The sequence below is a fragment of the Balaenoptera borealis genome (genome assembly GCF_965194805.1).
Source record: "Balaenoptera borealis genome assembly, chromosome: 7".
NCBI classification, from domain to species: domain Eukaryota; kingdom Metazoa; phylum Chordata; class Mammalia; order Artiodactyla; family Balaenopteridae; genus Balaenoptera; species Balaenoptera borealis.
In genome coordinates this window covers 116,803,385-116,829,491 of record NC_138864.1, presented here as the reverse complement: position 1 = coordinate 116,829,491, position 26,107 = coordinate 116,803,385, and the positions used below count along the sequence as shown (strand labels likewise).

Genomic DNA, 26,107 nt, shown 5'->3' with positions numbered 1-26,107 from the left:
TTATGAGAATCGCTCTATTCAACACTGGTTCATGTTCCTTGATCCATCTACAAGACACCCCAATCCCTCATGTAAATGGGCTGCTGGCAGGCATGTCCCACCAGTCCTCCAAATACATTTGGATCTGGAACACTGCTGAGACTCCAGCTGGGTCTCTGCTGTAAGAGAACATAACAATATCTGGCAAGAGTGTATAAACTAAGCAATCCAAATTCCCAGGTATTATCAGACCAAATGAATAAAATGAGGATATATTAACTCAAAACTCAAAATCACAATGGTTTGGGTCCCTATCAGTTTGATAGTTTGAAACCTCAGCAGCCCATTTAAGGCAGCCTGTAATTATTTCTGGGAACCTGCAAAAGGGATGCTTCCCAGGATCAGACGGCCACCTTGCCCAGTTCCAGGGGGTACAATTGACATTGTATCCTGGGTGAACGTCACTCCCTGGAGCACAACTGAGATTCACAGTAAGTAAAATGTGAACAGTGTCCCTAGAATGGTGTAGCATTGACCCTGTGCCTTTCAGTTGTTCACAAACCAACTCCCACTCAGGACCTACTATGTTCTTCCTCTTCTGCTTCAGGTGCCCCTGGCCACTGTTGACTGTCCTTGACATTGCCTGAAGGAGAATCACTGATACTAATGTTGAGGACACCCTTCTCAGGCTCCCCACTACTCATGCCAAGGATGCAGCCCCTTAATAATCCCAGCCCAGTTGTTTGCACATTTCCAGATCAGGCCTGGGTTCTGTGCAGATATGAGGAGAAAGGCCTGCTCCCTACATCCATGGTACTTTGCTTCTCAGGTGCTCAAGCCCAAACCTTACGAAGTCTCTCACCAAAGTGTGCCATCAGCTTCCCCTCTCCATTCATTCTTCATCTCCTGCAAGCAACTCTCAACATTATCCCCTACCAAAAGTTTGCCTTAGCCATGGAATAAGCAACTAGTTTTGGGTAATCTGCCTCAATGCATAATACATCAACATCTCCATATGCCTTCTCCAACCTCCATCCAAAAGGACAAAGAAGCATATATCTAAATCAGAACACCTAATATCTGTGGTTATTTAACGGTGATTGTATGTGTGTATGTATGTATGCATGTATGCATTTAGAGGAAAAAGGGACTGGGTACTTGCTTTATATCTAGACCCATTCTAGAAATAAAACTTAGTAACTTTTAAATTTTAAAAATCTTTAATTTACTGAGTATATTTAACATTTCCAAACTATTTTCCTATGATCTATTTTCCCACAGAGAATAATTAAATAAACCACATCCAAAGATATGCAATTAACTCTACGCTGAAAACTTGACAATGAAATAAGTCTTCGGGGACAGAGAAAGGAAAACTGGTTTTACACCTTCCATAACTTCAAGTTTCCAACATCCAGCAAGGCCAAATTACAAGGACAAGTGTCTTGAGGAAAACTATAATGGCCTTGAAGAAATTGTTCCTGTTCCACATAATCAAGAAAATTGTAATATTGTTTATAGCTCACAAACACCTCGGAACTGGCAGGTCAATTCAACAAAGGGAATAAATAGATACATTCAGACTTAGTAAAAATAAGCTAGTTAAGAAGATGGATGATCCTCACTTTGGATACTTCAGTACTTACCCGTGTCAATTCTTTTAGCCAAAGGCTTTTAATTTATTTATTTATAAATTTATTTATTTATTTATTTGTTTATTTATTTATTTTATTTTTGGCTGCGTTGAGCCTTCATTGCTGCTCTGGTTGCGGCGAGCGGGGGCTACTCTCCGTTGCGATGCGCGGGCTTCTCACTGCAGTGGCTTCTCTTGTTGTGGAGCACGGGTTCTAGGCTTGCGGGCTTCAGTAGTTGCAGAGGCAGGCTCAGTAGTTGTGGCTCGTGGGCTCTAGAGTGCAGGCTCAGTAGTTGTGGCACATGGGCTTAGTTGCTCTGCGGCATGTGGGATCTTCCCAGACCAGGGCTCGAACCCGTGTCCCCTGCATTGGCAGGTGGATTCTTAACCACTGTGCCACCAGGGAAGCCTGCAATAGAGATTTTTGAGAAAAAGGAGACAGCCAACAGTATCAATGTGTAAATGAGGAGCGGCACTTCATACTGTGAGGTAGGGAAGGTGATGAGAATGAATAAAAATGCATAGAAGTTCCCACTTGGGGGAAACTAAAGAGTTCATGCCTTAAAGCCTCTATTTTCTCTGTGAAGTAGGAAGCAAGATCCCGTAGAAAGGTTTCTATACTCAAGAATCAAAGACAAAAGCAAAACACAGATTTGAAAATCAGCATTAGAGACATTAAATACCAAAAAACAGTAATAGGAGTTCTGATGTCTCTAACGTTGGGTACTATTAGAGATTTGCTTTTTAACAATCTACTGTATACGAGGCTCTTCCAGAGCAATGGTAAGTGTTAAAACAAACAAACCAAAATCTAAGACTCTCATTATTGTTCAGATTACATAAAAGCCTAGTGCAGTGTTTGGCACCAAGTAGGTATGCAGTAAGTATTTGTGGAGTGAATGAATAAATGAAGATATCAACTATGAGACATCATAAAAATATCTTAAGAACAAGAAGATACTAGGACAGGTTTTGCTGCAAATATTTAAAATAAAAAATATGTACGGGCTTCCCTGGTGGCGCAGTAGTTAAGAATCCGCCTGCCAATGCGGGGGACACGGGTTCGAGCCCTGGTCCGGGAAGATCCCACATGCCGCGGAGCAACTAAGCCCGTGCGCCACAACTACTGAGCCTGCGCTCTAGAGCCCACAAGCCACAACTGCTGAGCCCACGCGCCTAGGGCCTGTGCTCTGCAACAAGAGAAGCCACCACAATGAGAAGCCTGCGCCCCGCAACAAAGAGTAGCCCCCCCTCACTGCAACTAGAGAAAGCCCGCGTGCAGCAGCGAAGACCCAATGCAGCCAAAAATTAAATAAATTAATTTAAAAATATATATATGTACTCCAAACACACACTTAGATTAACATAACAACATTTAAGATGTGAGAAAAATCTCAATTGATAGGTAGAGATACATTATAGGGTCTTATTAAAACCTGAGCAAGATACAGCAGAACTTTGTTTCATGACTCTTATTGTCTATAAATTATGATACAAAATGGTTTAATTCCAGTGTATCAGAAAATAAAAAGTATTATCAAACTAGATTTATCAGGAATAATCTTAGGCAGGTAATGTAAGAAGGTAAAACTTAATGTAATATTAATAGATGCCTTACAAGTTTTTAATTGCCTGAAAAAAAATTCCTTTGGAAACTTACCACAATGTTTTATTATACCATAGGTACGTATTACTTTTATATAGAAAATGTTTCTTCCAACATCTTTGGAAAAATTTCAAATGTACAGAAAAGTTAAAAGAACAGTATTACAAACACATTACTATATCCGTCTAGGTTCCCCCTTTTCTTTATCTCTATCTCCATTTTTTTCTGAGCCATTTTAAAATAAGTTGCAGAAATAATGACATTTCAGCCCTAAACACTTCACCACTCATCTCATAGGAATAAGAATATTAACATTAATTAAATTAATTAACTTAGTTCACAATTACTATTTAATATACAGCCCATATTTAAATTTTCCCAACTGTCCCCAAAATATCTCTTATAGTTTATTTTCTTATCCGGGATTCAGTTAAGTTTCATGTATTGCATTTGGTTGTTGTATCTCTTTACTCTGTTTTAAACTAGAATAGTCCTCTGCCCTTGCCTTTTTTTTTGTTTTTCACAATATTGAATTCTTAAAGAGTTAGAGTCGGTTGTCTTATATAACGTCCCACATTCTGGATTTGATTGTCTCCTCATGATTACATTCAGGTTAAACATATTTGGGCCCAAATACTACATAGACTATGTACTGCATCAGGACTTACATAGTGCTGAAGTGTTCCCCTATTGGTGGTGCTAAATTTTATTACTTGGTTAATACAGTGGCTGCCAGATCTCTCCACTGTAAATATACACTTCCCCTTTATAATTAGTAAGAGGTCTGTGTGGTGGTGTTATGAAACCATGAGACGGTCCTGTTCCCCAACAGTCTTTTACCCAATAATAGTTTTAGCAATTATTCATGGTCCTGACTTGGAGTAATGATTACACTGGTGGTTGCAAAATGGTAATTTTTCTAATTCTATCATATCCTTGCTCTTGCATATACCAAGGCACATCCTGTGCAAGCTCAATTTATACATTTACTTCCCTAGATCTGGATCAACCATTTCTTAAAGCCCGTGTTACTTTTCGTGGAGAATGCCCTTTCAAAACCAAGATCCAGGCACCAGATATACTTACTACTACTCCTAGGCACTTCTTTCAGCGGGCAGAGCTAAGAACCTATGAATCTATATCTATGTAGACTACATATAAACATAAGTATTTATATATTGTACTATTTATTATTTATATTATTTTTAATATATTAAAATATATAATTATATATTTATATAGTGTATATAGTACAATAATTATAATTATTATATAGTATATATTTTTAATACATTAAAATAATATATTAAAATAATATATGAATGATATATTATTCATATTATTTTAATATATTAAAATATATAATATTATATATAATATAATAATACATTATTATATATAATATTGTTTATTATTTATAATATTATTTATAATACTGTTATTGGGCTGGCCAAAAAGTTTGTTTGGCTTTTTCTGTTAAAAAATATATTAAAAAAAATATATATATATATATATAATATATCTACATAAGTACATACATAATTCTTAAGTACTTATATATATATACACATACACACACACACATAAGTAGTTATGTAGTATACACATATATTCTACATAGGTATAGCCATAGATACAAATATATAGATTATATATTTATAAGTATATACTGTTGACTTCTTTTGTTTTCTTTTTGGCCGTATGGCATGGCATGCAGAACTGCCCAGACCAGGGATCAAACCTGTACCCCCTGCAGGAAAAGTGCAGAATCTTAACCACTGGACCACCAGGGAAGTCCTTACAGTTGACTCTTGAACAATGCCGGGGTTAGGGGCACTGACCCACCTCGCAGTTGAAAATCCATGTATAACTTACAGTTAGTCCGCTGTATACACAGTTCCTCCGTATCCGCAGTTCTGCATCGGTGGATTCAACCAACCTCGGATCATGTAGTACTGTAGTATTTACTATTGAAAAAGACCTATGTATAAGCAGACCCATGCAGCTCCAACCTGTGTTATTCAAGGGACAACTGTATACACTTTTATAGCATATGTACTTATATAGTACATGCATGTTCTTAATGCAATATATATACTTACTAGTATGTATTTTCCTAATTGTATCATTCCTTCTCTGTATATTAACTAGCATATATTCTTTTAAAAATTATACAGTATGTCTGTGTGTGTGTATATTTATAGTATGTGTATATATACATATATTTTTCCCCCTAAATCTTATGTTAATACTGCTACTTCCAATTCAAATCCAACACCACAGGGTTCTTCTTCAACTTCCCCTGTTCCATATGTATTTCTACTTTTTCCACAGAAAGAACCCCGATTCCCAATATCAACATATGTACTCATTTGCTCTATGCCACAATAATGACAAATTGTTGCAGAATTACAAAACCAAGATGACTACCGATAACAAATCTAAATAAAGTTGAAGATTTATTTGTAGTTAATTTTGCTTTTAGAATCTATTCCAGTCAGTACGTAATCAGAAGCAGAAGCCCTAGGAAATGTAAATAACAAGGAATTTACTATAGGGATTTGATCTTATGCAGTTGTGGAGGTGTTTAAGGAGTCTCTGTGAGGCCGGTGTTTCTGGGTCTGCTGCTGGAACCTGTGAGGAGGGACTGCAGTATAAGTCAGACGCTCACTACCTGAGGTTCTCATGGCAACTCCGGTGATGGGGGTCCTGCAGGAGAAGCCAGTGCTCGCCACCAGTTAAAAGCCCACTCCACCAAAATGGTATTGCTTATTGTCAGTTCTGTCTTACGGAAGGGAGTCACCACAGAGCTCGAAGAGTTACCCTCACAAATCCGTTTCTTACATCTTTGGTGAAGGGAGTGTGTTTTGGACCCTTTCATGGGATATATTTAAGGAGATGGTGAGCAGGTCTTACAGGATGGAAGAGGATTCTGAGAAACAAGTCCAGTTTAGCTAATATAACACAGTGTAAATCCACCATAGTCTACAGTCAGAAAACTATACTCAGAAGCTAGTTGAATTAACCATTTTCTCTGTGTAGTTATGTTATCAATTTGATGTACAATTAGGTTCATTTGGTTAGATTTTACTTTTTCATTTATTTACATGTCTCATAAAGTAAAACTATATTAGAAGGTATACTCAGAGAAGTCTCAGTCCCACACTATCTCCTCCACCCTGCTCTGACCCATCCCTTATCAGGTACTATTTTCACTATATAGATATAGTTTTCCATATATATATATGGAAAACTATACCTTGCAATAAAAGCACACTTTAAAAATTTAATACCCCAAATTACCAAATTCACAAAGAATATTTCAAAGAACTCTGTATCTTATTAACACACCCAAGGATAGTATAAGCAAGATGTTATAAGACGAAATAATATTGACATAAACATCCTTTGGTAAATGTTAGAAATATAATATCTAACAAATTTTGTGAATTAAAAAGCAAGGGCTTCCTTCAAGAATTAAAGTCTGAGAAATGTGAGTTCAGGGGAAGAGATGTCCAATGCTAAAAAGACTGAAAATCTAGACTTGATACAATAGCATTTTATTTAAAAAACAACAAAGTTTTTTTGTTGACTGTAACCTTCATATGTATCAATAATGGGTGCTTATACGATTTTTGATTATATTAACAGAAGCATGGTTCCTAGGTTATTGCAATGAGAGATACTATTCTTTGTTGGTTGGATCAAATCTGGAACAGTGTTTAATTCATGGGACCACGTTTTAACAGGAACATTGAAAAGAGTATGCAGAAAGATGAGAAAATGCTTAGACAGAACTCCCTTCAAATATTTGAAAGCAGTTCCACAGAATAAGAAAAAAACTCATCTTGTGTTCCTCTATAAGGCGAAACTCAGATCAGAATATAGATGTTATAAAGAGGAGGATTTCAAGTTAACTTCAGAAAAAATAAGTTACAGTTGAATGTACTGTATTAGTGAGGTCCCTACCACTAAAGTATTTGGTAGAGTTTAAAATTCCACAGAGGAGATTCCAAGTATATCTCCCAGTGGGAAGATTGTGGGGAATCAACTCTATGATTCTGTTTTCTATTCACACCTGAATAGCTTCTGAGAGTAGCCCACTATTAAACAATATAGGATGTGTTATTTGTAATGATGACCTTGATTCATAAAGAAAATATTAAACTGTGATTAGCTCTACAGCATTGAACACGGTTGGAGCTATAGAAGCTTCCTAGAGGCTGCTTACCTGTTTTCGAGCAGTTGACCAATTCATGTGGGATCAGACCTGGCTGGGCAAGTCTGGCTGATGGGTGGGACTATCCAGTGTCTATAGAATGCAGGATTCAGGTTAGAAACACCAGTCGGAAATAAACTTACCTCCAGGGAAGAGAGGGTCAGGCCTATCAGCAAGGCTTCATAACAGTGTCTCAGCCATCATCTGGAGCAATGTTCGGAGTAGCGCTTCTCACCTAGATTTGTTTTCCAGCTTCCTGTGAATACGTGAATGCCCTAGGGGAAAAGGGGATGGTGAGAAAAAGCTAAAAGAACTGTGTTGACTACAATGTCTGTAAGACTTTAAAATGCAAGATAAGACTGCTTTGATGCCCATATGGCATGCTATAACACAAAAGGGAGGTGTTATTTCTGTTTCTGCTCAACACAAACTGGCTTGGCTCATTAGAGGCTCCAAGAACACAGTGCCACTGTTTTGTGTACAGGGTTTCAGCACATCAACACTACCAAATCCCATCAGCGCTGGGATTTGGGGGGAAATGCCCAAGAGGAGAGAGTTAGGATGTGTCCAATAGCCAAGGACCTGCATTTAGTTTTGCAGGCAGTGGGGGCCTCAGAAGCTAAAGAAAGAAGGTAAGGCCTTCTTCAGTACCATACTGAGATATGTCTTGGTGATTCTCAGTAATAAAAGGGGGAGAGTTCAAGTGTAGAATCCCCTTGGGAGAAGGTGAGGATAAGCAGCCATTTCTACAGAGTAGCTAGTTCATTATTCTAAACGCAATCTGTCTGTACATTAAATATGTCTGTAAATTCTTTGACACGTCTTCCATTGAGAGGTGGGTTCTATAGTCTCTCTCCATGAATTTGGGCTGGACTTTGTGACTTACCTGTATCCAATAAAATGCAGCAGAAGTGATGCTGTGTGACTTAGGAAGCTAGGTCATAAAATGCAATACAGCTTCCACCTTGCTTACAGGAACCCTAGTATATGGAGCCCTGAGCCGCCTTGTTACAAGTCTGACCACCCTGAGGCAGCCATGCTAGGAGGAAGCTCAGGCCACGTGAAGAGAGTATTTAGGCATCCTGGCTGACTGCCTTACCTGAGGTCCCAGCTTCAACCACCCGACATATGAGGAAATCAGCCTCCAGGTGATTCCAGACCCCCATGACTGAGACACCTCCAGGCATTCAGTCTTCTCAGCTGAGGTCACAGGCATCATGGAGCAGAAATAAGCCATGTCTGCTATGCTTTGTCTGAATTCTAACCAAGAGGGTAACTTTATGTTTCACAAAGGGCAAACCTATAATGTTTGATCCTCACAATGACACAGATAGATAGGACTGGCATTATCACTCCCCTCGTTTTACAGATTGAAACAACAACAAACAGGTATTTGTGCTTACCAGCCTTGAGATTACATAGCCAAGATGTGGTGTGGTGACACTAAAATCCTGATCTTTGGAGTCCAAAGTTTATGCTTTCTCTGTATTTTCCCATGTGGATCCTGTGGGTCTTTAGAATGGCCTAAGGAAATCAGTAAGATATATCTTGAAGACGAAGTCAGAAAATGTTTTATTTATTTGGCTGCGCCAGGTCTTAGTTGAGGCATGCAGGATCTTCGTTGGAGCATGTGGGCTCTTAGTTGCGGCATGTGGGATCTAGTTCCCTGACCAGGGATGGAACCCGGGCTCCCTGCCATGGGAGTGCAGAGTCTTAATCACTGGACCACCAGGGAAGTCCCCAGAAAATGCTGAATAAATGAAAGCTAACAAGAATCAATATTAAATTGATGAGATCAGCCATCCTGTGGAGAAAAAATATCACGTAAAATATTGTGGCTGATAAAGAAAACTATACTTGTGGATATTGAAGAATCCTTGCATCCTTGGGATAAATCCCTATAAAATAGATAACTAATAAGAACACAGGGAACTGTGTATAGCACAGGGAACTCTACTCAATACTCTGTAATGGCCTATATGGGAAAAGAATCTAAAAAAAAAAAAAAAGAGTGGATATATGTATACGTATAACTGATTCACTTTGCTGTATACCTGAGGGTAACACAACATTGTAAATCGACTATACTCCAATAAAAATTAAAAAAAAAAGAAGGCTATACTTTAAAATGAAACCAATAGAATAAAAATCTTAGGAGTTTTAAATGTTACGAAGAAGTGTTATAATGATATAATATTTCTAGGGGCTGATTTTTAGAAAATGAAATAGGACTTTTAGAGAATAAAAAAAACTCTGCTAATTGTATTTCTGATGGTATCAAGGGGAAAAGGTGCCATGACTGGCTGCTGGTTCTACGTTTGTCTGCTTAGATTTTCTTATAGTAAAGAAGGGTGCTTCAGAATAGTATAGCTTGATGACATTATCCCTTAGGATAATCTTCATTTACACTACTTTTGTCAAGCCACCTTTTGATTTAAATTTAGTGTCTCAAGGAGACTTCTCTACTTGGAAGGGAAAGTACAAAGAAGCTAACAAAGCATACCATGCTCATTCTATAGGTGGTATTTTGTATTTTTCAATGTAGGATAATATTAATATTCTGATTAAACAAGCAGTCTCATACACAACTCCTTACCTTGGGAGTAAGGATCTCCTCTTGGGGTCATGGTAACTCTATCCATACACAGACATTCTGCTTCAGAAGTCAGTAGGACGGCTTTCTATCTCTTGAATCATGGTGAATACAAGAAGGTCACTGGTGACTTTCCCCCTATGGGTAGTACACTTAAAGCTTCTCATGACTTGATGTTTACATTACTTTGTGATTAACTGCACACCATCTGGAGCTCACAGTAACTTCCACTGTTTCTCACTCCTATTTCTCCCTTCCTTAAACTTTTTCCCTTTCATATTCCCCTTTCCTTTCACATACATGTGTTTTTAATAATAAATTGGGTTTCTTTAATTCCATTCTGTAATTGGGCCTCTCAAAGGTAATTTACCTCTCTTCTCTTGTTTTCATGCATATTTGGCATAAAGAATTCCTTGGAATATTGTTTATGAGCAGGACAAAAGTATTTAAAATATTTTGAATGATTTTCTTAAAAATAAAAATGATTCAAGTTTGGATGCTTCAAATGTCTAGAATGCTCCGTGCCTTGTGCAGGCCCTAGCACATAGAAAGCGACCTTTGACGTTTGTTGAATGAATCTGGAAAACGAAAAATAGACTAAACATTTTATTCCTGAACGATGAAGCAAAAAAAAAAAAAAAAGCTTTTAGACTTCCATTTAGACCCACTTTAACAGGCCAAATCTTTTAATGAAAAGGATCCAAGCATCATTCTCGTAACTTGGCTTTTCCTAAATATATTTCTTTTTTTAAAAAAATAAATTTATTTATTTATTTTTGGCTGTGTTGGGTCTTCGTTATTGTGCGAGGGCTTTCTCTAGTTGCGGTGAGCGGGGGCCACTCTTCATCGCGGTGCGCGGGCCTCTCACTATTGCAGCCTCTCGTTGCGGAGCACAGGCTTCAGACGCGCAGGCTCAGTAGTTGTGGCTCACGGGCCCAGCTGCTCCGCGGCATGTGGGAGCTTCCCAGACCAGGGCTCGAACCCGTGTCCCCTGCATTGGCGGGCAGATTCTCAACCACTGTGCCACCAGGGGGAAGCCCCCTAAATATATTTCTATTAAATTCTGCTTGACTGTTGCAACCTCGGGGTTTCAAGTCTTATTTTTATGACACGGAGACGTTCGTTATAATGGAAATAACACAAGTAGTATGGGCTTCCCGTCTTTCTCCCTCTAGGATTTCAACTTCTTCTCGAACACCATCCTCCTCTTCTAGTAAATCCTACATTACAGAACAGGCTTAGGACGGAGGAGAAGAGAATTAATCGGAGCCATGGAAACGGCCGAGCGGAGGAAACGTGTGAGCTGGGGGTGGACAGCCGGGGAAGGTACCCTCCCCTGACGACGGCGCCAGGGCGCTCCGAGGATCACGTCACGCACCTCAGGTGACGTCACGACCGTGACACGCGGGTGACGCCGTTGCCGCGGCGACTTCCAGTCGTCTCCGCCCCCTGCCCCCGCCCCCCGCCTAGCGTCCTTCCCCCAATCCCCTCAGGCTCAGCCGTGCCGGGGGCAGCAGGCCGGTTCCCGAGGTGGCCCAGGCGCCCTCCCGCCGCCGGCGCCGCCCGGGCCGTCCCTCCCCGCCGCCCCCCGCCCTCCGCCTCCGCCTCCCCCCGCCCTCCGCCTCCCTTCCCCCTCCCCGCCCAGTAGCGGTCGCTGGGGCCAGGCTCTCGGTTATAAGATGGCGGCGCTGAGCGGCGGCGGCGGCGCGGAGCAGGGCCAGGCTCTGTTCAACGGGGACATGGAGCCCGAGGCCGGCGCCGCGGCCTCTTCGGCTGCGGACCCGGCCATTCCCGAGGAGGTGAGTGCCGGCGCGCCCTGCACCCCTCCCGTCTCGGGGCTCGGCTGGCTGGTGTTTATTTTGGGGAGAGAGGTGGCGGTGGGGGCTCTGGTGCCCTCAGCCACCTTCCCTTCTGGGCGCTGCGGGCTGGGAGACGGGCATTCCCCTCCTGTGCCTCTCCGTCATGCAGCTCCTCGCTACGTAAACACACACAATGGCCCAGGGGGGTTTCCCTGGCCCGCACTTGGGGCTTGAGGGATTCGGGCAGCGGTGGTGGAGCAGGAGGCTATCAATAGGGGGCGAGACTCAGGGTTGGTCCGAGAAGGTCACGGCTGGCTTAAGGTAGCCAGCCTCGCGTCTGCTGGATGTTTTCTTTATTTTGGGTGGGGGGCGGGGGAGGCTGGCGGCGGCATCTGGGTGGAAGATGTCGGTCAGTAGCCGGGGCCGGGACCCCAGCCCGAGTTAGCGTTGTATGTAATTATCACACGGTCACGGTGATGATGGGGCGATCATTCCCTCTCTACTCTCCCTGACTCTGCCTCTTTTCAGGCCCTTACACTTCTCTACTTGTTAGGGGAGATTGCTCTTCACCTGTTTTAACCAGCGGATGGTCTTTACTTTTTCAACCCTAAATGCCACTGTTTCCGTTCTTTCTCCCATCCCGGTCTCAGGCCCCCGATTCCTAATGTTTGTCAGTATTCTGTCGCCGACCAGTAACCCCCATCCCAGTTCCATCTGCCGCCCCGCTCCTTTGCCAGTGGTCGGACCTGCCTGCCTTCTAACCTCAGCTTCTACTTAAGACCATTTTTGCACCTCTCTTATCTTAGTCCTGTTGAGGCCTTCTAGTTCATTTCACCGCTCGCTAACGTTGTTATCGTCACAAATCCTTCTGAACGCTTTGGAGCTACTTACTTTCTGAATCGTGAAGCTGTCAAGATTCCGTCAGGTTTCACTTGCACTTCCATTGTGCATCCACACCTCTTTGTTTATTCCTACCCTTTTTTTTTTTTCTTAATAGGTGTGATTGATTTCTTTCCGTTGTCTTCCTTTTTGTCCCAATTTTTTTCTTTTACTTTTTCGTCTTTAGTCCTTGCTTCTCTCATACATTATTTAGCCTCTTATCACCTTGTCAAATGACTTTATTTACATTTTGGTTTTTGTTACGTAAAATTTATTACATTTAGTGTTTGGTATTGTATTACATAAAGTAATACACTTTATTGTACTTTACAAATAATGAGATAATATATGGTATAATAACTGTGCTTTACAATTATTGATTAGATAATGTGACTTGCTCCGTTGCCTTTGCTCAAAGTTCTTTCCTTCCTACTACAGTACTTACATTTTGTTTCCCAATTCTCATAACGTCTCGTTCTTCTGTCAATGCAATTCTTTTTCCTGCTTCATCATCTTTACTTTGGAAATTCATTAGATATGGTTGCTCTCTTCAGTATCAGTTTGTTCACAATAATATTTGTTTTTCATTCTCTTACGCCACTTCCATCTATGCCCAAGATGTGTTCTGTACCATCATTTGATCTCATCTAAATGTCTCATGTATACATACATATATATATCTTTTATGAATATATATATCTTTTATGAATATATATATCTTTTATGAATATATATATCTTTTACACCACTTTCCGCTTACTTTTCTGTTTGCATTTCTGCTCAGATCAGTTTCCTCTAATATCTGTTCATTTCCCCCAACTTCTTGGATTTTAAGGATAGCACTCTTTCCTTCTTCCATTTCCTAGTTTATTCTGTTTTCCTTGTCCCCATTTGCCATTCATTCTGCCTTGTTTCCTGGCTTTTGGTACTTACTTGCTGAAGCTTCCTCTTGTCTCCCCACACCTCCACATTCCTTCTTATTTATAAACAGCTTTGTTCCGTTGACATGGAAATTTATTTTTAGGATACATTGTTTTTAATGGATAAATACTAGGGGTCACATCTGCTGTCTATTTTTTCCTTGAATCGGATATGCCTTTGTCTTACTCTGCACAGGTGCCTCTAGGCTTGCTTTACTCTGTAGTGCATGTGTGGTTTTATTGAATTGTATCTAGAAGAATGGGTAAATTAATGGGCATGGGTTATGAAATCGTAATTCTCTGATTATAATTGTTTTCGTTGAGAACTTTGTTTCAGAGTTATTAGAACAGTTTGTAATGATATAGAGAAGCCTTTTGTTAAGTACAATGTCTGCTACCTTATTTGAAAGGGCCAGATTATTTGAGCTCTACTCTCTGAAGATTCTGATTCAGTACGTGAGAGCTAGGGCCATGAGTTTCTGTATTTGGCACACTTCCTGGGCAGTTATCATGTATCAATACTTGAGAACCTCTAGGCTAGATGAATTTAAACCTCAAGTTTAAATTGGCAATAACTGGAAAGCTTATTAGTATCTCTTGAAACCAGGATGCTCAACTAATTTTAATTACTTAGAAGTGTTTCCCACTGCCTCCTCCACCCAGGTTTTAATGGTTAATGATGAATAGTAGTTTTTCCTCCATATTTTCTTACAGGAACTTATAATAAATGTATTTGACTGGGGGAGGGGGGAGTAAAGGGTTAAAAATGAATCTCTTTCTAATATAGGTATCAGTGTTATGGATGGTAGAATAAGTTACTCCAAGAAATAATTTTAAGTTTGAAGTTGGTATCTGTTTATCCACTGGAAACTGAAATGCACTGTGGTCTTTTAATTGAACTGTCTTCTATGCACTTGAAGAGATATAATTGTCAAGTGTATGGAAAGAAATGAAAAAAATGTGTCTAAAGAATTACCTTACTTGAAAATACAGATTTTAAAAAGTTTCTCAGAGTAAAAGCACATTTATTATTGAAAAATTAGAAAAATGTAAGTACAAAAAGTTTTAGAAAATTATCTGTAATCTTGCCACTAAGATATAATTACTATAAACATTTTAGTTTATATCCATATACTCCTTTTTTATGCTTGTGTAATGTATGTGGTTTTGTAATATTTTTAAACTTAGCGAGGCAGTAGAACATTTTACTTATCAGATACACTGTGATTTTAACAATTTTTTTATATTAGGTTGTTTCTAATTTTTTTATTCTTGTTATCAAACATCTTGAACACAGAATGTAGATTTAGTTTTTAAAATTACGTTGGGAAGTGAACAAATTTCAAGTCCTGTATTTGTAAGTATTACTTTGTAGATGCTCAAAATAGAATATTCTGGTAAATGACAGGAGCTTATTAAATATTTATCAAATAAATGTGCTTATACTTTTGGCATTAAACGTTTAATTCTGACCATTTATATTTCCCTGATGTTACTTTCTTTCTGTGACAATGTGGTATAATAAGGGACAATGTGACCATATGGTATAAAAATACATTTATTTAAAAAAATGTGTTATGCCAGGGTGTGATGTTTATTAACTGTTCTTCTTGTATTTTTGTAGAAGGGTGCCTCTTACAATTGCATTACAATTAAAATTGTATTGTTTTCAAGGTCTCTTATCACCAATCTTAGTTAAGCTGTATAATTATAATAATGCATCGACTAAGTAGTATTCTGGGATGGAATATCCTTTATAATGAGGTCCACTGTATTAAAACACATCTTTAAGAATCATGCCAAACCAGGTTGGATTACATCATGCTTTTAAAAAGTGGTAGGCCCACTAAACTTTGTGTTTCTGCAGTTCTGGCTATTGCTGTTAATACTTGTTAAGATACATTCGAAGGTGGACAAAACATGCCTGTTAGGTAAAACCATAAAGTAACTGTCTTTGGTGTTTCTAGCGTTCCCTTTCTGTAGTCTTTCTCTCTTATCATTTAATAAACTCCCTCTTTTAGGCATCTGCTCACCTCTTCCTTTATTTAGAAATTTTTCTGATATCAGTCACTTATATATGCTGACTATTAAAGGAATTGATTGTCAGTAAACGGATTAAGAAAGGAACGTTGGAACTGAGTACTTGAATCCTTGAATGTAGTAGAACCTGAAAGCAAACTTGATTTAATTGTATTTAGATAATAGGCCAGAAAAATTATATTAAGATAACAGGCTAGAGAAGTCTGATTTATCTTGATTCCCTGTCTCTGGCTTTCCTGTTTAGGAAGCTGATCGGGTCTTAACAACTGGAAACCTATGTTCTATGAATGGTAGGGAAGAAAGGGAGGGAGCAGGCTACACTGCTTTGTTAGCATTTTCTAAGACGTGACGCTTACCTTGTTAAAGAATGAGACAGCTCTTAAGTGTTCTTCGTGTTTCTCCAACCATAAAGCTGTTTTTCTCCTTTAGAAATGCAAAAGTGCATTTTTTTAATTTGACATCTTGATATTAATTTAGCTGAGTACTTAGTGAACATTTTGTGTCATAATCCTCTTTTATGAAATTCAGTATGTTCCTATGCTTCCTATATTTCTGCCTCAAATTATCTTTGAAATAAGCCTTTATGGTCAGTGGCTCTTACTGGATTTTGTCTTCCTCAAAAGTTGAATTGTTTTAAGTCCTTTACTCATTCTCTTTGTCCAGTTCATCTACATTGGTTATTCTGTAAAGTCAGGATCAGCAATAGTTATACAACTTCTGAATTCAAAATGATGAGCCTGTTGAGGAGCTTTTCTGTTTCGTAAGCAGCGCTTTTGTAGCCATAATGTTGTAGATACTTAATATAAGAACCAAAATCTAGCCTCATTTCTTCCATTCCTTCCTTAAATATTTGGTGGAGAGACATTGACATGTTCTGGGAGGTAGTTTTTATTTTTCAGCTTTCTTTTGTCTACCAACCCAATTTGCTGTTATGCATAATTAGCAGGGTAGTCAGAAGAAACTCTTTAATACAGCCTCCACCCTAACAGTAAGCAGTTTTTTTTTTTTCCCCTCTACCCTCTGAGATTATTTTGGTCTCCATGTTTTCTCTTGGTCTTAAAAAACTATTATTCTTGTTCCTTCCCATATCAGGACTATGCTTATAGAGGGAAAGTGACGCTCAATAACATTACATTTCTTTCTGGGTCCTGGGAATGCCCTTGATAAAGAATATAAAAATTGCTCTGAACTCAATTAACTTTATATCTTCTGGAAGCTCTGTAACATCAAATGAAACATCATTTTCATTCTTGTAATGTAGCTGCAGTTATTGACAGCACTTTGGGAACAAATGTACCGTAGGGCGGTGGTTTTCCAATTACTATAGAGCTCTAGCACCGTTTTTAAAAAACACATTAGCACTGTAAGAAACACAGATTTTGAGTTGCTCTAATACCTATATATATGAAGCAGTTTTTGTCTGTTTTGTACATTTTTTAAATCCTCATCTGGCACATACATACTCAGTGAAAGAGTTAATGTGTACAAAACAGAGAATATAGCCAATATTTTATAGTAACTTTATTTATTTATTTTAATTTTTTTATTTTTGGCTGTGTTGGGTCTTCATTGCTGCGTGCGGGCTTTCTCTAGGTGCGGCGAGCAGGGGTTACTCTTCGTTGCGCGCGGGCTTCTCATTGCGGTGGCTTCTCTTGTTGTGGAGCACGGGCTCTAGGCGCACGGGCTTCAGTAGTTGTGGCTCGTGGGCTCTAGAGCACAGGCTCAGTAGTTGTGGCGCACAGGCTTAGTTGCTCCGCGGCATGTGGGATCTTCCCGGACCAGGGCTCGAACCCGTGTACCCTGCATAGGCAGGCGGATTCTTAACCACTGCGCCACCAGGGAAGCCCTCTAGTAACTTTAAATGGAGTATAATCTGTAAAATTTTTACATCACTATGTTGTACACCTGAAACTAATATAATATTGTAAATCAACTATACCTTAGTTAAAAAAAATTTTTTTTAGTAATTAGTGAATGAAACCCTATTAGATATGGTGCACTCTGATTTTTCTATACCATTCAGTTCTCTTTTTTTTAAAGCTACTCATAAAATCAATTTATTAAATTGACAACCACCTAGTTGCAACAGACAGTTGGAAAAACAGTTTTGAGGCTATCAAGGACTTTCTTCAGAGGTTACCTGAAGTCTCTATTTAGTCCCACTACACCTTAATTATTGAAGTTCTTCATTTATCTGCATTACATGTTGGTTTCCTTGAAAAAAAAAAAAAAAAGGCTTAATGGCTGTAAAAATTTTAGAGCTACTGTGTATGGAAGGGAGATTTGTGCTGACATGAATCTTCCTAAGTGTAATAATCTGTGTAGAAAATTTCAACAACTTGTGTTTAAGGCAGTGATCAGCAGACTTGTGTAAAGGGTCAAGTGGTAAATATTTTAGTTATTGTGGGTCTGACTGCTCTGTCTCTGTCACAAGGACTGAACAGACTCAAAAATGGTATTGCAGCGTAAAAGCAGCTAATAGACAATATGTAAATGAATGAGTGTGACTGTGTTCCAATAAAACTTATTTATGGACACTGAAATTTGAATGTGTCATGAAATATTCTTTTTTTTTTCATTTAAAGATGTAAAAACCATTCTTAGTTTGTGAGCTGTACAAAAAACAGGTGGTGGGCCATATTTAGTTCATGGGCCAAAGTTTTCAGACTCCTGGTCTAGGGGAGACTAAGTATATCATATTTGAGGTTCTGAAATTAAGGTGTGGGTTAGAGTTCTATAGAAAGTTCATAACTGCTTTTTAAAAATCGGGTTTATTGGGATATAGTTTACACATACTATAATGTACCATTTTAAACACACAGTTTGATGAGTTTTGACAAATGTATATAGTCATGTAACTACTGCCACAATCAAGAGATAGAACTTTTGATGGAAAAGTTCCCCAGTTCCTCTTTGCATTCATTTTCCTCCCCACCCCACCTCCAGCCCCTGGCAAACACTGGTCTGATCTCTAGCTTTGCCTTTTCCAGAAAGTCATATACATGAAATCATACAGTATGTGGTCTTATGTATTTGGCTTCTTTCATTTAGTTTGATATTTTTGAGATTCACCCATGTTGTTGCATGTATCAGTAATTGGTTTCTGTTTATTGCTTAGTAGTATCGTGTGGATGTAGCATGACTTATTTCTACATTTACTAGTTGATGAGTAGTAGGGTTCTTTCTAGTTTTCAGCAGTTATTAAGGTTGCTATACATGTTTGGGTTCGGGTTTTGTGTGGACACTCGTTTTTATTTCTCTTGAGTAAGGACCTAGAGTTTGGACTCATGGGTCGTATGGTGAGTATATATTGATATTTAACTTTATAAGAAAGTGCCAAACTTTTCTAAAGCAATAGAAACCATTTTGCATTGCCACCCACAATGAATGAGAGTTCCAAACTCTATCCTTGTCATGTCAGTCTTGTTAGTTTTAACCATTCTAGTATGTATGCAGTATTGTGGTTTTAATTTGCATTTTCCTAATGACTAATGATGTTGGACATCTGTATATATGCTTATTTACTACCCATATATTTTCTTTGGTGCAGTATCTATTCACATCTTTTTATTCTATATTTACCTTCTTATTATGGAGTTGTAAGAGTACTATATATATATTCTAGATACAAGTTCTTTGTATCAGATATGTGTTTTGCACATGCCTCCCAGTCTATGGCTTGTCTTTTCATTTTCCTAAGTACCCTTTGAAGAGTAGAAGTTTTATTTTTGATGAAATCCAATTTATCAATTTTTTCTTTTAGGTTTCATGCTTTTTTTGTCCTACCCAGTATATCTTTGCCTAACTTAAGGTCATAAAATTTTCTCCCATGTTTTCTTCTAGAAGTTTTACAGTTTTAGCTTTTACATTTAGGTATGTCATCCATTTGGAGTTATTTTTTATATGTATTGTGAGGTAAGGGTTAAGGTTTGTTCATTCTTTTTCGTATGGATGTCCAGTTGTTTCACCTTTTTTGAAGAGACTAACCTTTTTCTGTTGAATTACCTTGGCACTTTTATTGAAATCAGTTGATTATGTTTGTGAGTTTTATACTCTGTTTTATGGACGTATATGTCTCTTCTTTGGCTGGTACCACACTGTCTTGATTGCTTTATAGTTCAGTCTTTTTTTTTTTTTTTTAATATTTGTTTATTTATTTCTTTGGTTGTGCTGCGTCTTAGTTGCACCAGGCGGGCTCCTTAGTTGCAGCTCACTGGCTCCTTAGTTGCGACATGTGGGGTCCTTAGTTTTGGCATGTGAACTCTTAGTTGCAGCATGCATGTGGGATTTAGTTCCCTGACCAGGGATCGAACCCGGGACCCCTGCATTGGGAGCTCGGAGTCTTATCCACTGCGCCACCAGGGAAGTCCCTATAGTTCAGTCTTAAAATTAGGTAGATTCAGTTCATAGGATTTTTAGAACTTTAAAATTTGATTTTTAAAATTTTTTGTGCTATTGTCTTTTGAAAGGACAGGGTTCATAATTTGCTTCCAGTTCTTAAAGGTGTCTTCTACTCAAAAAAAGCTTAAGACTCACTGTGGTATATAGTTAACACACCCCTATCTTGAATCATTTGGTGGAGAGGTTGTGAAAAGTGGCAGGTAAAGAAACATGTTTCATCCACAATTAACTTTTTTATAAGAAATGAAGGCGATATCCTAATAGGTGGCACCAAAAAGTCAATAATGTCTTTTTTTTTCCATCATATTTCAAAAATGTTAACTGTAATCAAGATACGTTTAGGTGAAAGTGAATATGCTAAGATATTTATTCACCAAAAAAGTCATGGAAAATGTCAATCAGGTGGTGGGGGATACTAGTTTATAATACTAGCTGTGTCATTTTCCATCTTCAGCATGAGTTTTTCCATTTGAAACCTATGTCATGTTCTGTGATGTTCCAGAATTAGCACCTTTATTACGCTTAGAGACATCATTAAATTGTTGTTACTAAGGATAAGCATATGATGGTGGTTGGTCATATTTCTGCCTTTTTCATTTGGACCCATAGGACCCTTTACCTTGTTTTAAATTACAGTGGTAGTAGCTTTGCACTGCTTAGCCTGGAGGGCTTCCCTACAATATAAAATGATATTTCTACTTATGATTTTTGCTTAAGAATTATGAACATGTTGCCTGATTTTTTTTTGTTTTTTAAGTTTCGTCATGAAGGAAGGAAGACTTAAGTCTTAAAAATGAGCGTAAGGGCTTCCCTGGTGGCGCAGCGGTTGCAAATCTGCCTGCTAATGCAGGGGACACGGGTTCGAGCCCTGGTCTGGGAAGATCCCACATGCCACGGAGCAACTAGGCCCGTGAGCCACAACTACTGAGCCTGCGCGTCTGGAGCCTGTGCTCCGCTACAAGAGAGGCCGCGATAGTGAGAGGCCCGCGCACTGCGATGAAGAGTGGCCCCTGCTTGCCGCAACTAGAGAAAGCCCTAGCACAGAAATGAAGACCCAACATAACAATCAATCAATAAATAAATAAATCTTTAAAAAAAAAAAAATGAGCGTAAGTCTTGAATATCTGACAAGTACAGAGTCATGTGACAATTGGGAAGGTATATACTGTTCAGGCTTTCGTTCATGTTGTAAGTAGTAGTATTCTAATTGTATTTGGCTACCTTGCAAATTTGGAAATGGCACTTACAGGGAGAGAGAACCATAACATTTTGGAGACTATTTTCAACTGTTGTTCCAAAATTAGTGTGTTTAAAAAAAAGTATGCATCTCCTTATTGTAAAAGATGCCTTGTGTTTAAATTAAGAAATACTCTACTCTTGTTTTACGTTTTTTCTATCACTAAATATATAACCTTTAAGTTAATAACACCAGAAAAATTTGACTTTTTATTTCCAGAACAGCTTAAATTAAATAAAATTTTAGGATGCTTTGAATTAGTCACTTACCTTTAAACAGGTAAGTATTTTGAAACAGTTTAAAATACTGCTTGGGGTTGTTCCTCCATTGACCTAGGATTTTTAAACTGTATTTGCTACATTACAGAACTTATTTTGCAAAGTAAATTTCTTTTTTTTTTAAATTAATTTATTTTTGGCAGCATCAGGTCTTTGTTGCGGTGCGCGGGCTTCTCATTGCGGTGGCTTCTTATTGCGGAGCACGGGCTCTAGGCGCGCGGGCTTTAGAGCGCAGGCTCGTAGTTGTGGCTCACGGGCTTAGTTGCTCCGCGGAATGTAGGATCTTCCCAGACCAGGACTCGAACCTGTGTCCCCTGCATTGGCAGGCAGATTCTTAACCACTGTGCCACCAGGGAAGCCCGCAAAGTAAATTTCTGTTTGAGTTTATGGATGTGCTCTATTAAAGGGGATTACTAGGTCCAGCAGTAACATTGTAAATAGTTATTAGAACCTCTGTTTTTTGTTTGTTTGTTTTGTTTTGTCACCTTGGATCTAATCCCATTTCATCTGTTTTAAAGTTTATACTCTCTACTTAGAAATCTGTCTGTAGCATGGAGGGAAAAAACCCCAACAGTTACTAATTTAAGAGTTTTATTTTTAAAGTGTTCTTATTAGCATAATTTCTGGTAATGTTGTATGAAGGTAATTTAATTCCCATTTATTATTTTTTAAAAATCCTATCTTTTCTATGAATCCCAAACAATTATTGCCTTTGTAGCTTTTTTTTACTATAAAAAGTTAAAGAACTATTGTGAATTATTCCTAAATAACTCAGAATTCATTTCTTACACATTATATTACTATACTTCCATGGGAATGGTGTCAGAGAACTTCAGATAGGAAAGACATTATGATTCAGTGTAGTCCTTACATTCCTGTTTTACAACCACTGAAAGTGTTCATCTGAGTTTTTACATGCTTTCTTCTAAGATTTGAAATATTCTACCCATATGTTTTTCCTGCCCATGTCTTCTCATGTTAACAATAAATTACACAATCTTAAGTCTCATTATACATAAGAATTTAGTTCAGTGTAACTTCTGATAACTCTTTATTGCAGATGATTTTTCTACTACTGAGTTTGGCACTTAATTTAAGTTTCTATATGAATTTATGAATCAAACTTTTGGTTATTGGTTATCATGGATGGCTATTTGAGAGAAAAGTTTAGTCATAAAGTCATAACTATTCTATGTCATAGCCATTCATATGCTGCTTGCTTTTCACTGGCAACTCTTGATCCTTCTCCTCCTGCTGCTAGGTTAAGTAAGATAAAGACTAAGAATTTAATACTCTAGTTAAGGTATTGGTGGTATTGATGATTTACACAAGAAGATGCTGAGAGAGATATTCTGATTGAGTGATACTAAGAGAGAAGAGGAGGGGAAGTGAAGATAGTGAATACTTTTCCTATAAAGGGAAAAGAGAAATGGGGCCATAGGTAGTGAAGGAGATGGGGTCAAGGAATTTTTTTTTGATGAAAAAAATAAGGGCATGTATTGTAAGAATGAACCATTACGGAGTAAAAATGTGATTTCAGGAGAGAGAGAGAAGAATTGCTGGAGCAATGTCTGAAGAGGCAAAAGGGAGAGGGATTTGGTGTACAAGTGAAAGGGTTGGCTCTCAGTAGGAGCATAGACACTTTATCTTTGATAATAAGTGGTAAGGGAGAATATGTGGAATAGTGATGCTGATAGGTAGATAGATGTGATGCTGGGGACCTGTACATGTTCTCTTCCAGTCGCTTCATTTTTTTTTTTGGTGAAGTAAGACTCAAGGTTATCAGTGAAGAGTAAGTCTTGGGGATATGGTGTTGTAAGGAGAAAGATGAAGGTGTTAAAAGTTGTTAGGGAGCATGTGAGAGCGAATGGACTAGGAACAAATAGTGAAATTGAGAGGCAATATTAGGTTATGTTACTTAATATTTTACTTGCTGATGTGCAGACAGCATTGTGGGCCTCCTAACTTGTCCTCAGGTCAAAGTTCATTGTAACTTTCCAAAGCAATTTAATAATTGATACGAGTCATTCTCATTTTGACTCACAAACATAGAAGCATTGGGAAATAGAACATGAATTATTACTTGTTCATGAAGTATCTGCCATTATCCTGCTATGAATGTAAGCTAAATTTGGAGAGGTCTGGTTGCTAATTTTCTTTTTAAAAATAATTCTTTCTTTATTGAAATTTTTTGAATATTTATTGTTTTGTCTATGCAGAATAGCATCCCCACCTTTGTAGTCTAATTTTTATACTGTATAGTGAAGCAATTGCTATCCTGTTATTTTCGTTTAAAAACTCTCCAAATTTGACCTGTCTTTGCTCATGCTTTTCCTGCTGCCTGAAATATAGATTCCTTCCCCGTACCCATCCCCCAAACCTTTCAGACTTAGTTCACTTATTGTAGGAAGCCTTCCTTAACCTCTTTCCAAGGCCTAGTTAGGTGCTTCTACTTTGTGCTTTTATAGCATCCTGAGGTATACCTATATCATTTTACTTTCTACATTGTGTTATAGGTTTTTTGTTGGTATCTGTCTACTCCCTCTAGACCAGCACTGTTCAGTCAAAATATCTGTCATGATGGAAATGTTCCCTGCTGTCCAGTATGTCCACATGTGGCTATGTGTACTCAAAATGTGTATAGTAGGACTGAGGAACTGGCTTTTAAATTTTACTTGATTTAAATTAATTTAAATTTAGTCACACTTAGCTAGTGGCTACCTTGATCAGTACAGTTCTAGACCTTTTAAAAGTCAAGGCTTACTTATTTATAAAACAGAAATAGAGTCACAGACATAGAAAACAAACTTGTAGTCACCAAAGGGGAAAAGAGAGGGAGAGGGAGGGAGAAATTAGGAGTTTGGGATTAACAGATACACACTACTGTATATAAAATAGGTAAACAACAAGAACCTACTGTATAGCACAGGGAACTATATTCAATATCTTGTAATAACCTATAATGGAAAAGAATCTGGAAAATAATATATATATATTATGTATATGTATACACATACACACATAACTGAATCACTTTGCTGTATACTCGAAACTAATACATTGTAAATCAGCTGTATTTCAGTAAAATAGATAAGTAGTCAAGGCTCGTGTGGGATTCATGTTTATTTTCTCATTGCTTACCAAGAGTACTTAATCCTACTTAAATGATTGCATTCTTTTTCAGTGCTCTTAGTCCAGATAGTTCTCACTCACCTGAAATGTGGCAGTTTTCTTCTCTAGACTTTTGTTCTTAACCACAGCTTTCCAGTTTGTTTTCAGAATTATTTTGAAGCCCTGAGTTCTTCAGTCCTGTAAAACTAGGGTTTTTTTGGTTTTGTTTTCCTCTTTAGAAATGAACACCTGGGTGCTGTAAGGTTACCTCGGAGACTTTCTCAGGGGTGGGGAGTGTGGCAAGGAAGAGCTCAGTGAAAGGTTTGGGGGGTTAAGGAGGCAGTTTCTGCTGCAGCCAAAGTAGTTACACTTCGTAAGTTAATGTATTGGAATTGTGCTTAAGATTTCTTTTGGAGGGAAAAAAAGACTTCTAAAAGGTAAGAACACTCTTAACTGAGTATGAGGACATGCACGTGGCATTATGTAATTAAGTGTCAGAGCTGGTGATGGAGAAGAATAAATGCAGGAGGAGTTCAGACATGGAAGGTTATTATAGGCTAATAAGGTCTTGATGGAAGTTAGTGTTTAACCTAGGCAGGTAGAAGGAAGGAAAACGGATGTAATAGGCAGTGGGAATAGAATTTGAAAAAAATTAGAGATGGAAATACATAAGGTAGTTTTGTTGAAGGAACACAACAATCTGAGTATAGTTGGGTGAATTGTATAAAATAAAATTTGGCTAAATTTGATGGCACTGGATTGTGGAAAATAGTGATAGACTGAAAAAAATTTTAACTTTATATTGTATGCCGTGGGATGAAAGTGGAGATTTAAAATAAAAAATGATAAAAGCAGTGTTTGAGGATGATTGAGTTGGTAAGTGTTTGTAGGGTAGATTCAAGATGGGAAGAGGTCAAACAAAAAATGTTTAGAGAAAGACTTGGTAGTCAGATGTTATACTAGGCCGCTGTTGGGGGTTGGGTTCTTTGAAAGCAGATACTGAGACATTTTTTGCAGTGCAAGATGTTTATTAGGAATCAATACCTGCGAGAGGAAGAGGCACGGTGCAGGACTGAGCAGACAACAAAGTTGTATTGTGATGCAGGCTTCACAAAACCTTTGCCTATCAGCATGGAGCTCTGGAGTGAGAGATTGCCTATCAGAGTCCCACATTGAGCCAGAACGGCTGGGCCTTTATACCTCTCCTTGTTTGGTCACTAGATGTGGGCTGCAGTTGAGGTAGACCTTGAAGGAGGTGACATTTGGAGGCTGTCTGCTGACTGTACTCACAGCTGGGCAGCAATTCCTTCCATGAAGGGAGAGCTTGGTGGTGCATCTCTGTGTTTTCTATAGCCAGAGGGTTTGCCTGTGGGCAGTTCTTCCCCAGAGGAAAGCTTTTAAATACTTGGAGG

General features: G+C 38.3%; 1 protein-coding gene across 7 annotated transcripts in view; it reads left to right on the top strand.

Moving 5' to 3' along the window:
• The first annotated feature begins 11,497 nt into the window (after positions 1-11,497).
• BRAF (B-Raf proto-oncogene, serine/threonine kinase) overlaps positions 11,498-26,107 on the top strand; it is a 159,305-nt gene continuing 144,695 nt past the window's right edge. For 4 of the 7 annotated variants that reach the window (XM_082400294.1, XM_082400293.1, XM_082400298.1 and 1 more), the window contains exon 1: positions 11,499-11,829. In XM_082400294.1, the coding sequence (XP_082256420.1) occupies positions 11,710-11,829 (120 nt within the window). In that variant the 5' untranslated portion in view covers positions 11,499-11,709. Of the gene's footprint in view, positions 11,830-26,107 lie in introns of all 7 variants that reach the window. The other 3 variants (XM_082400292.1, XM_082400295.1, XM_082400296.1) reach the window with 3 other exon arrangements.